The sequence below is a fragment of the Phyllopteryx taeniolatus genome, chromosome 8 (genome assembly GCF_024500385.1).
Source record: "Phyllopteryx taeniolatus isolate TA_2022b chromosome 8, UOR_Ptae_1.2, whole genome shotgun sequence".
NCBI classification, from domain to species: Eukaryota; Metazoa; Chordata; class Actinopteri; order Syngnathiformes; family Syngnathidae; genus Phyllopteryx; species Phyllopteryx taeniolatus.
In genome coordinates this window covers 16,644,016-16,656,284 of record NC_084509.1, presented here as the reverse complement: position 1 = coordinate 16,656,284, position 12,269 = coordinate 16,644,016, and the positions used below count along the sequence as shown (strand labels likewise).

At 40.5% G+C, this 12,269-nt stretch overlaps 1 protein-coding gene across 4 annotated transcripts in view; it reads left to right on the top strand.

Moving 5' to 3' along the window:
- Nucleotides 1-11,858, top strand: part of hnrnpul1 (heterogeneous nuclear ribonucleoprotein U-like 1) — a 65,485-nt gene extending 53,627 nt beyond the window's left edge. For all 4 annotated transcript variants that reach the window (XM_061781366.1, XM_061781367.1, XM_061781364.1 and 1 more), the window contains 6 exons: nucleotides 921-1,049; nucleotides 4,536-4,704; nucleotides 6,822-7,085; nucleotides 8,697-8,860; nucleotides 10,379-10,627; nucleotides 11,281-11,858. In XM_061781366.1, the coding sequence (XP_061637350.1) occupies nucleotides 921-1,049; nucleotides 4,536-4,704; nucleotides 6,822-7,085; nucleotides 8,697-8,860; nucleotides 10,379-10,627; nucleotides 11,281-11,397 (1,092 nt within the window). In that variant the 3' untranslated portion in view covers nucleotides 11,398-11,858. The remainder of the gene's footprint in view (nucleotides 1-920; nucleotides 1,050-4,535; nucleotides 4,705-6,821; nucleotides 7,086-8,696; nucleotides 8,861-10,378; nucleotides 10,628-11,280) is intronic.
- Nucleotides 11,859-12,269: the final 411 nt, after the last annotated feature.

Here is a 12,269-nt window from a genome sequence, read left to right as displayed (position 1 = left end):
AAATACAGAGAATAATTGACACCTTTTTTCTCCCCACCCGTACCATCCCTAAAGGCGTTCACACAAATGTTTGGAAACATTTTAGCAAACGGCTGCAATATAACAAGTGAAAAATTTAAGGGGGTCTGAATACTTTCCGTACCCACTGTAAATGGAAACGTATAAGAGGTCAAGAATGTGATTGTTGTGTTACTAGATTACTAGAGGAGATGGTGGTGAGGTTACGGGCATGCCTGAAAATCTTCATGTGGCAGTTGAGACTGGGAGAGGGATGGGAATTAGTTTGTTTTCCGATTAATTAAAAAAAATAAAAAATAGACCGATTAATCGATTATTAAAATCTTTAGTTGCAGCAGCCCTAGATATTATCGTAGATCAGTGATTCCCAATCAGTGTGACGTGGCACATTAGTGTGACGTGGCACATTAGTGTGCCGTGAGCGCTTTTCAGGTGTGCTGTGGGAAATTATCAAATTCTACTTAATTGCTCAAAATTTTTTTTATTTACAATAAATAATAAATCTTTATTCATCTATTTATGCCAGTGAGGCATATTGACAGAACAAATAAATGCGATGGCGGGAAGTACATGCAGTAATTAATTTTAATTTGTTGGTGTGCTGTGAGATTTTTCAATTGTAAAATATGTGCCTTGGCTCTATAAATGACTGCCATAGATGATGAAATTCCTAAATTCTTTGCATTTGTATTTTGAGAAAAGTTCTTAAACTGTTTGCTCATGCAGTCATTGACAAAGTGGTGAACCTCACCTCCCATGATTTAATTTATTTACACATTTGCTCAAATGTAACAAATTAGATTTTTCAATTTACTGAGTGATCCGTTTATTTAAATTTTTGTAATTTTTTTTTACAGAGTAGCCTTGTAATTTTTTTACTAACGTTGGCGTGTATGCCACAGATGATGGGCCTGCGGCGCCAGAGGAACTACGCGGGTCGCTGGGACGTTCTGATCCAACAGGCCACACAGTGTCTCAACCGGTTGATTGAAATCGCCGCACGCAAGAGACGCAACTACATCCTGGACCAGGTAGCGTACGAGCATCCACGCACACACTGAACACTCAGCACCGTCAGTCAATTATCACTCTCTCTAATGGACTATCTATTTATTTTTCAGGGGGGCTCTGTGTATTGTAGAAGTAGTAGAAGCAGCATTGAATTCTCACCCTCTTTGTCACTTTGCTTGTCTTGTATTATAAACAAAAGTGGCAGAATATTTATTCCATGATGTCATCCCTCGCTATATGAATTTTTGTACTTGCTATCTCTTGTCATGATACTATACTGTTTGTCTTGTGAACTGCGACAATGTACAAGTAGACCATGACTTTGTAAAGATGTTGAGAAACAAGTAAGCTCTGACTCTGGTGAGTAAGAAAAACACCTTCTGTTGCTAATTTTTAAGAGAGAGCTTTTTCACTTTAAAAGCTGTTTTTTTTTTTTTTTTTAAACTATAAGTGAGATTCGTGGAACTGTTGAGTGTGTGTTTTAATTTATTGACCCCCAAGGTAAGTAGCGACTAACAGCGTTGAGATTTTCAGGTCTTTGGTAGTGAGGCCGAAAAAGGTAGGTGGGGTCAGATGGCGACATTGCCCTGGAGACGTGAGTATACGCAGGTAAGTTGTATGTGTGTTGTTGTGTCAAGTGGGACAAGAGCTCCTTGGAAAACCAGGTAAATCCAGGTAAGTTTCGCGGGGGAGGGGGACCCACTGCACTCGCACCAAGTGAACAGTGCTCATATTTGTTAATGAAAGCTAACTGCGCGATAATTTTACATTATTAATGGTAACTGAGCAATGATATTAGTTGTTTGTTAATGCCAACTGCACTATGTGAATTTACTTTTAATGCTGAGGCAGACGTATGATGCAGTTATGGACATAAATTGACTACTGTAACTACAATGATTGCTACGCTGCTGTTTCATGACTACTTAACACTATTGTTTCTCAAATTTTGCCTCATTCAATATTTAGAACAGTTTTAAAATTGATGTTTGTGTATCGCAGGATGCCTAATTTTCTCTGAAGCGATCCTGTTGTCATTGTGCAGTTTATGTAACATCGCTTAAAATAAACATGCATACACAATGTATGCGTCTTTGCTACCTGTTTAGTAAAAAGCCCATAGAATGTGCACAATGAGTCAAATGGTGATGTTTATTCATTACATTTTAAGTGTGACAACCTCACGGATCACTGTCCATGTTAATTGTCCATGGACCGCACTTTGGGAACCACAGACTTTCATATTAAATGAACAAGCACTAGTTGGACTGATATTGCTTTGGAACTGTTGCTATATTCTTTAAATGAAAAAGCACTAGTTGGACTGATAGTGCTTTGGAATTGTTGCTAGATTCTTTCCTTTGTCTACACGTGTTTGTCAATGACTATGACGTATTTAGTTTCTAGTGCTTGTTTGTAACCCAAATTCAGAACGAGGAAAGTCATAGTATTTGTATAAATAACACTTCTAGGCCATAAATATAGAACAATCAAATGAAAAACAAGAACAGCGGTAACTGATCGTGTTCTGTATGACGAGATTCTTATGCCGCTCTTTAAACGTCATATGTCAAAGGTCAAACTTAACTTCATGGTTTACACCCATCCTTCTGCGCCGCAGCATTAGAGCTATTGATTTTAAAACAAAACAAAAAAAAAAGCAGGCATACTCAAATGTGTTTGACCGAGCTTTCTTTCTTTTACATTAGAGTTGAGATTTGCTCTCAAAATATTTGTAACACTTGGTAAAAAAAAAAAAAGTTAAATTTTAACACAACTTGGGGACAGACAAATGGTATCGATTTGTGAAGTTAAATGAAACTGACCAAATTTTGTTGAGGTTTCTGCCTGACGGTGACAATATGCAGCAACATGTTGCTGATTTAACTGCTGATGTTCTCCTCTGATATGAAATCCAGTTATTGACTTAAGCCATTCTATTCCTTCTGAATCATTTACAGACCATACTTTGAAGTCGATCTTTTTTAACCCTAACCCCTGTCATACTGTTGTTTTTAATGATGCGTAACCATTTTATGTGGTGACGTCATATGTACACATCTTGCGCATTGACGGCTTGTCATACCTGTAGCTATTTAATGTTAGTATTCGAGTATCCTACAAAACATTTTGTCGAATAATCAAGTTATATTTTACTTGGTTAAAGACCAATTATGAAAACACAAGAAAAAATAAGTCATTTTATTTTAAAATGATTGATCAGTTTTATTTTTTTTTTTAGATAATCATGTTTTTTTGTTTTTTTTCTTAAATTTAAACGTAGCATTTTTTTCTACTTGGTATTCTTAGCAATTCTTGTAAGTATATAAAAAAATCAGGCATTAATTAAAAGAAGGCATAAGGAGCCTGTTGTGCAACTTCATTTGAGAAGCTAGCATTTTAAGACGTGACATAATAATACAGTAGGTTCGTGGCTGTGCATTTATTAGCTTAGACCAGACTCTTTTTACTTTATTTTAGTAGGAAAGTACTACAGGGGGTCCTCGGTTTATGACGAATTGCATTTCTACGGCAGCGATATGGCACATTATTTTACGAAAGTCGCTAACGCAGTAGTAAAGTCAGTTACAGTAAATAATTATAAACTAGAAGTACAGCGTTAAATGGGCACGGTTTCTTGTATCGTTACAATATTCTTACGCCGATCCCCAAACTAACACCCCCATCTTATTTAGATGTATTCTCTACTGTTTATAATATTGTAACGTTTGAATGCTAGTGATGCAATACTTGAACACACAATCTTTGCATCGAAACCCAGATAAGTTATATATATATTTTTAACAGTTCTACAGAATGTCGTGAGTTTAATCCATCTTTTTTTTATAGCGATTTTCCTCATTAGGGCTGCAGGTATCTGGAGCCTATCCTAGCTTGCTTCAGAAGCGGGGTACATCGAGGATTGGTCTCCAACCAAATGCAGGGCACATATACACAAATAACATGAAAACCTAGAGTATTGACAATTTTTAATGTGGGAGCAGGCCAGACCACCCAGAGAAATCTCAAGCAAACTCCACACACAAAGGTCACATCCGAGATTCAAACCTCAGAACTGCGAGACACGTGTTCTAACCACTGTTAGAACTGTCGTGTGAGTTTAAATTGCTGAAGGTACCGTTATCGTCCCCTCATGGTAACAGGCTCATTTTATGTGCATGTTTTCGCCTTTAACCAAAACTGCTTAGCTGACTAACATCTCTCCAAATCGAGATACATACAGCATTGAAAAATGTGACGAATACCTTTATGGGTTCCCCTCCTTCCCCCTTTTGGTCCATAGTAAATGCCAGGCAGCAGACATAGCAGGTGAGTCATGTGAGCGACGCGGCCTCTAGCAGCCGAGCTAATGCGTAGCCTCATCCCAGCCAAACAAACCTGTCACTTGATGATTGCAGGGTTCCAGCTTCCCATTCCAGCGGAACGCCTTTGCAAGTAAAACATTAACAAACAAGCTTCTACCTCTTTCTTGTCGCCATTGCTAGACAAATGTATATGGATCAGCAAGGAGACGAAAAATGCGTCCTTTTGAGGGTTTTCAACGCAAGGCTATTGTAATTTGTCCCACGGACGAGGATTTTAAAGAGCGAACATTAAAGCAAACCAATGAGCAGGGGAAGGATGTGCCCGATCATGCTGTGTTAGAAATGAAAGGTAGGACTGCTGTGGATACAAGCAACAAAACACCAGATCTACTTTTTGTTTTGTTTTTTTCTGTGTAAAAATCAAACTTGGAAGATGCCCCCTTTCTTCATCTCCCTCCTCCAAACCCCCTCTCCCCCTACCCACCACCCACCCCTCCCCCCAAGATATCAGACCTGGACATATGTTTTGTTTTTTTTAAGTCATGATTATTTTTCTATGTTCCCCCTTTTTGCCTCTCCTCATGCACTGCAAACTGAGGTGGTGTCCTCTCATCCCAGCCCACTCCGTTACAGTAATCCCCCACATACTCGCAGTTGACTATTCTTGTATTGACCTATTAATGTTATTTTCTGTGGAATGTATTCCCAGATATTTGCCCCAAAACTCAATTTCTGAAATGCCTTGTGATGCCATATAGCAGCACCAAAGGAAATAAATAAATAGGAAAGTCATTCAGTAATTGGTCCAAGGAAATATGTTTGTGCTGCATCTCGACTGAGAGCCTAGCTTTGTCGCGGAGGAGCAGTTTAGCACACATAGCACTGTATAGCTTTGCTTGAATAAAGCCAGTTTAGCTAAATGCTCTCAAACAATATAAAATGCCATACATGTACTAGACGGAAAATATAACACTCACAGGCATAAATTTTTTCCATTGTGACAATTACAATTACTACAGTTTATTGTGTAAGGCTTCTTCAGGTATGCTCTGTATTATACTATCCCCAGGTGGCCATGCCGCTCCCAAAAGGACTACAATGTCCATCGAAATTAATATTTTTTTTATTACGTTACATTTAGGGCTGTCACTATATTGACTCTTTTTCGAATTGATTATCCTGTAGATACTGCGTCGACTGACAGAGTAATCCCCCCCAAAAAACAAATCTTTAAAATCTCAGTGTATGATATAAATGCGTTGTGCAGAATGTGAGTTAAAGTGAATGAATTGAAGTACTCTACTGTCTTATTACTAATTATGGCTGCACACAAACACGAGACAACAGTATGTTCTAACTAGCGATGGTAGGGTTACAGTATGTTCTAAGTTATAAATAGCGATTGTAATGGTATGTTACATTGGCTATTAAAAAAAAGAAAAAGTTACCCGAGTACGCCTTGAAGCTCGTTCAACACGTGTGTGTGAATATTGTCTTTCCCAAGCAGCTGTGTAAAGACCACCTCCGCGTTTTCAGTAATTGCAACCACTTCATTTTCGTCATTTTTATTTTGAAGTTATTCCAAAAGTTGGACATCCTGTCTACAGCAGTGTATTCCAGCAGTGCTCCCAAGGTCCCAATTATGATATGAAGACTAGATGACGCCAGCACCTGGTCGCAGCTCGACTCTCGTGCCTATGTGGCGGCCATGTTGTCGAGCTCATGACGTAGTGTGCTCTTGCAACAAATGTCCATGCGAAAACATGGACAGTAACCAAACATGTTCCCGCAAGGCACAAATTGGTTCTCTAGGAAATCTGCTTTTAATCCTTTTTATTGCTTCGAGGGAAAGATTTTCGCAGCGACCTATTTTTGGGGTCGATTTAGCCAATTAGTTTTCGGAGCCCTAGTTACTTATTACAATGTATTTATTTTCTGTAGGCTGGATTGGATTAATGGCATATCCATTCATTTCAATTGGGAACAATTATTTGAGATGTCATTTCGGTTTCAAGCGTGGCCACTGAACAAATTTAAACTTGTATCTCAAGGTGCCAGTGTGTAGACAACTATAAACAATTTTGGGGGGGGGTGTCAATTGCTTGCGGCCTTTCACTGTTTGTGGCAGGGCTCGGTCACTTTTAAGGAGATTACTGTATTACATGTTGATTTCCATCCACCTTATGGTTGCTCTACTTGGTTTGCAGTGCCTCTTTCCTAGCCCCACCCTCCATCCCTCCCCCGTCCTGTGTCTGCTTCTGCAAATGTTGCCTCCACGGAGGGAATGTTTGCTCCTTGTAACTCAATCTTTCTGCTCTTCCCGCCTCCTCTGCGCAACACTAATTAGTCACCGTTTTGTTTTTGTCTTCTGGTGGTGTGGCTGCTCTGGTCCTCACTACGTCCCCATCCCCTTCTTATCTCCCCCTTTCTTCCTCTTAATTCCTTGCTCGGCATCCCCGACCAAAGCCAACTTCACCCTGCCGGAGGCGTGCGACTTCCTGGAGGCGGTCACCTATGTCGAGCTGCAGCGCGACGACGCCGACAAGCTGCTGAAGCAGTACAATGATGAAGGGCGCAAGGCAGGCCCGCCGCCCGACAAGCGCTTCGACAACCGGCAGGGCGGATTCCGCGGCCGTGGCAACTTCCCACGCTACGATAGCCGCGACGCGCCCCGTGGCGGTGGAGGGGGCGGTTACCAGAACCGCAGTGGAGACGCGGGAGGATACAGAGGCAAGTTCCCCTTAAAAACTTCTTTAGGCCATTTTTTTGTGGATTGAACAGGTTTTGATTTACAAACCATTTTTTTGCGATTTCACCGGGTCAAACTCTTGCAATCATAGAACCTCTACCTGTACAGGCAGTGTTTTAAGTAACGTTTTAACATTTTAATGATTAAAAGTATAATAAAGCTAATATAAACTATGGCTGTACAATTAATCTACTTTATCAATATTAGAATTAAAATTAATATCAAGGCACCCTGGATAAGTTTCGAGAGTTTACTCGATTTTATCATTGTTAGTTAAAATTATATCTAGGCGCCCTGGATAAGAGAGAGTTTACAGGGTTCCTACGCAAATATGGAAATGTATGCAATTTGATTTCATCAATTTCCAGGTGTGCAAAAGTATGGAAAAAGGAAACTATTGTTTGGAAAAATATTAGTTTCCAAGACTGTTACAACAGCTCTATTTTCTAAAATAAAAAATGATGACTTATAAAAATTATTAACTATATATAGATCGTTATTTTTTTGGGAAGGTGCTTGGAAGTACAGCTACATTAGGGGCTTTCCCACTGCAGGAACTTCCCGAGCTCCCCTGGTAGCTTGAGTTCCCCCTGTGTCCCCACTGAAAAAAAACTACAAGTGTACGTAAGGTTCCCTGTGGATTATTTCGTTCCTCCTGGCGGATAGGATCTTCTGAGAGCTACCAGGAACTCTTTCAAGGTGCGTGCTGTGCTGATGAACGCTGATTGGTTGACAGACTTCTGTAGGCATTTACTTTTTCCATTCACAGAGCCCCCGTTATGCAGGGTTACGCAAAGTTTGAAACAAGGAATAAAATACATTGAAAAGAAAAACAAATCACCAATCGAGCGTGGCGTTGGCGGGCCTCGCTAAGCCACGGCAAGGCCCGCCGCTGGTCCAAGCCCAAGCGGGCATGTGGGTCTTCCGGGGCTGAGGGGCATGAGGCTTCCGAACACAGACCTTTTTTTTTTCTTCATGAAAACACATTTACAGATACCAATTAATTCCCACTGCTGTATTTAAAAACTGACTTAGAGCTGTTTTTTAATCATTTATTGAAGCTTATCCAGGTAAGTTTGTTTTATTTATTTATTAATTTTTTTATTTGATTCCCACTCATGTTCGAAAGGACACACCTTTTCATCTCGCCTTGACCCTATGACGTTTTCCACAAAGTTTAAGGAAAGGTGGTATAACAGTTACGGGAGGCTAAACTTTCCGAAGAGGCCCCTGAACTGTGCTCCGCCTACCATTATTACCATAATTTTCTCTTTTCCCAGGAAAATGGTCATCCTCAGATTTAACACTCATTGTGCATGTGTATAGTGACAACAAAAGACATTCTATTCTATCTTGCATGCCACACAATTGCTTGACGTTTTCCAGAACATTTCATTCAAACTCCAAAATGTACCACTTAAAATTGACTTGGAACAAAAATCATTAAATGACATGAGACGTCACTGTGGTTCCCTTGCTGGTAGGATCACAAAAATACATACACAAAAAAGCCAAACACAGGTGTGGAGTGACTTGAGATGCTCCCGAAGCTGAAGTTTCATTATATTGATATTGTAATCTTCTTTTGTCAGGCTACAATCGCGGAGGATATGGTCAGAACCGCTGGGGGGGCAACAATAACAGTGGCAGCAGCTACCGTGACGGTGGCTCCGACTCCCGCTCCGGATACCGCAGCCAGTCGTCGGGAAGCAGCTACAACCGGCCAGCTCCTTACAACAAGGGGGGCTACAACCAGGTAATGGAATGTTAGTTATATTGAACCCGCACCTATTCCCGATTCGCTATTCACAAAGCTTACTTTTTTGACTGTTTTGCCTTATTTTTGGGCTCGCTCTGAAATGCCCTAAAATGTCAAAGCCTTGCATAATAGGAAAATATGAATTGGTGACAAAGAAGTACGTCACATTTATACATCTGGATTTTAAGGTATTTGTATGTCAGGGAGGAGGTAAGTTTATCTGAGGTTGTTAGCCAGGCCATTTTTCGCGTATTACCGATTAATCGACATCGGTCGATATGTAACAGATCTATTAACGTTTTTGGTTCGTGGAGATTCTGTCGCTCTGCTCCTTTGTGTCTGTGCTGCACTCGGGCAGAGTGCAGCACCACCTCTCCGCCACTTACTCTCGGCTGCAGCAGAGGAGACGACGAAGACGAGAAACTGCATTGTTATTTTTATTTTATTTTTTTAACTCCATGGTGTAAGCAGTGACTTTGTCAAACAATGTAACACTACACTTTGGTGCCCCACGACAATAATGTCCACGTGTAAGCACGCTGTTAGTGCATGTCAAGGAACGCTTTCTAGTTTGTAGATTGCGATGTAGGTTTAATTTGTAATTTTGTTTGTAGTCAACTTTTTTGTCCCCCTTTTTAATGTTTGCTTAAGCTTTTACTTTTGAGCTGTTTGCAAATACTACGTGGCTGCAGATGGAACTTTTCAGTGGCAGTGGTGCTTTGAAATAGGTGTCACCTGATGTATGACATATGAGCCGTCGTTCACCCGATTTAGTTTTTTGCTTTGACTTGTGAGCGCAGACTTGAGATACCAGTGCTGTATGGTTGCAGTGACTCAACTCACTTCACAAGAAGCAGCAAGTTGTTTTTTTTTTTCCTTTCAGGGCTCTCAGTGCCATGAGGCACATTAGGCCGCAATTGCGGTTTCCGTAATCTGTAGTTTTTACGGGAGCAGATGATTGGCCTACTGCCCAACCCCAGCACCTGGTATTCCTAGGTGGTCTCCCGTCCAAGTACTAGCCAGGACCAACCCTGCTTAACTTCCGAGATCGGGCATTCTCAGGACAGAAGCAGCAGTTTGGAAGATAAAATTCTTAGAGGCTACACACTGGTTATTGAGGGGGAAAAATCAACTGAAATGATTTTAGCAAATGGCTGCAATGTAACAAAGAGTGAAAAATTTACTTTGCGTATCCAGTTTTTTTCCTCTGCCAAGTGGCTATTAAAATAGTCCAGCAAACCAACGATGGCAGTATCGTTATTGCTTGACAATTTCTAGTTTTTATGGGTTGAGAATGCAACATACATGCACACTTTTCAAGATAAAATATTTAAGCCATTTATTTTAAATGGTAATGTAAGATGAGTTTGAAATGACAAGTTTGGTAATCATAGTATGGGGTAGATTTAGGGTTTAAACTATCAATACAGGCATTTATAAACATTTGGAGGGGGACGGGTGAATTTTTATCAGCTCACTTAACATGCTTGTGCTTCCACACCCTTCTCCTTGCAGGGCTACGGCCAAAGCTACAACCAAGGCGGCTACAACCAGGGCGGCTACAACCAGAACTACTACGGGAACTACAGTCAATACCCGGGCTATAGCCAGAGCTACAGCCAGCCGGCCGCCCCTGCCCAGGCGTACGGCCACCACCAGGCCCCCACTCAGCAGCATCAGGCCCCTCCGCAGCAGCATCAGCACCCCCCTCAGCAGCAGCAGCAGCAGCAGCAGCAGCAGAGCTACAACCAGCAGTATCAGCAGGTAGTGTGCGAGCATTTGCGTTTACATGCATTTTAACCTTACAGGTGAACCAAGTATTTTACCATTGATTGAATACATTCCTTTACAACATGCAGTATATATTGTGTATATACAAAAGGTGCTCTGTCCTGAGTTAACACATCTTGATGTAAATACCATGGTTGCTGTCGGCTGTAAAAATAAAAAAATAAAATATATATATATTATATATATATATTATTTTATTTATTTATGTATTTATTTTATTTTATTTTTTTAAATGTCCGCTCAACCAAACTACAGAACGCTGTCGGAGATCCGCTTACACACGTGTGCATCCAATCACAAATCTAACAGTAGACCACAAGAATCCAGTGGTTTTGGGCCGATAAGCACCGAGGCGCTATAACTGCTATGTCAGCGTAGTGGACTTTCGGTGGGCTCAGTGACTATAGTGTTATGTGCCTTGGCTCAATCAAGGTTGGGGGGGAAATTACTCATTGTTTTAAAAGTGTTGTTACATCTAAAAATGTGCACAAATCCAAACATTTGCAGTACTGCTCTGTTTGACTGGTCCCAGTAGCTAAATACATTGCACTGCATTTCTATTGAGTTGTGTCTTTATGCTAGTGTCATGTTGAGCATGTTTTTGTGTGTGTGTGCGCCCTTCACAGTATGCTCAGCAGTGGCAGCAGTACTACCAGAACCAGAGCCAGTGGAACCAGTATTACAGCCAGTACGGCGGCTACCCTGGACAGGGCAGCCAAGGCTCATCTTCCGGCTCCCAGTAGCTTCCCACCCCACCCGCTCTTCCTGTGTGCTGACCCCCTCCTAATTCCTCGCCATGTTTTTTTTTCTTTTTTTTCTTTTCTAAATCAATCTTATGTAAAGCGGTTGCGTGGTGATAGATGCTAGCAAGCCCCGTGCTAACCCTTGCTTTGTGTGGATAAGAGGAAAGGCTCTTTGTAGCGTTATACAATGTAGACATGGAGGGAGTGAACAAAAGCATGCTTTTTACTTTGCATTTTCTTTTTCAGTCATGCATAACAAAACCACCCTTTTAGACGCTGTTGTATTCAAGTGTTGACACTTTGAGTAGAGGCATTTTGATTTTTGATTTTTTTTTTTTTTTTTATCCTATTGTCATTGCTGTAGTTTAAATCCCATTTTGTCTCCAAAATGATTTTCTACCAGTGTGAAAAAGCTGAGCATTGTCTTGTCTTTATACAATAAAAGCAGTTGTTCACACTTAGATGCAACTTGTCAACTTTTCTATGCAGTAATCCCTTGCTATATCATGCTTTTGCTTATTGCAAATGTTTTTTTTTTTTACTTTTTACAGTTACTCACTTGAACATATCTCATACAGTTAGCTTTATTGGCTATATGATTGTAATGTGGCAGCAATGACTCACAAAGTCCATTGGGCTCCTACTCTTGGCAGAAAAAAAACTTACTGAGTAATCGCCACTCATACATTTAAGTCACCAAATTGCTCGAGGATACATAGATGATTAGCAAGCCACTGTTGAAAACACAAGCCACAGTTTTATTAAATAAATCCACAAATACCAACCTTTGCCCCACAAATAGCTAAGACACAATTGCATACACGCATAACTAACAATATCGACAGGAACAGATGCAATAGACTTTAGTTTGA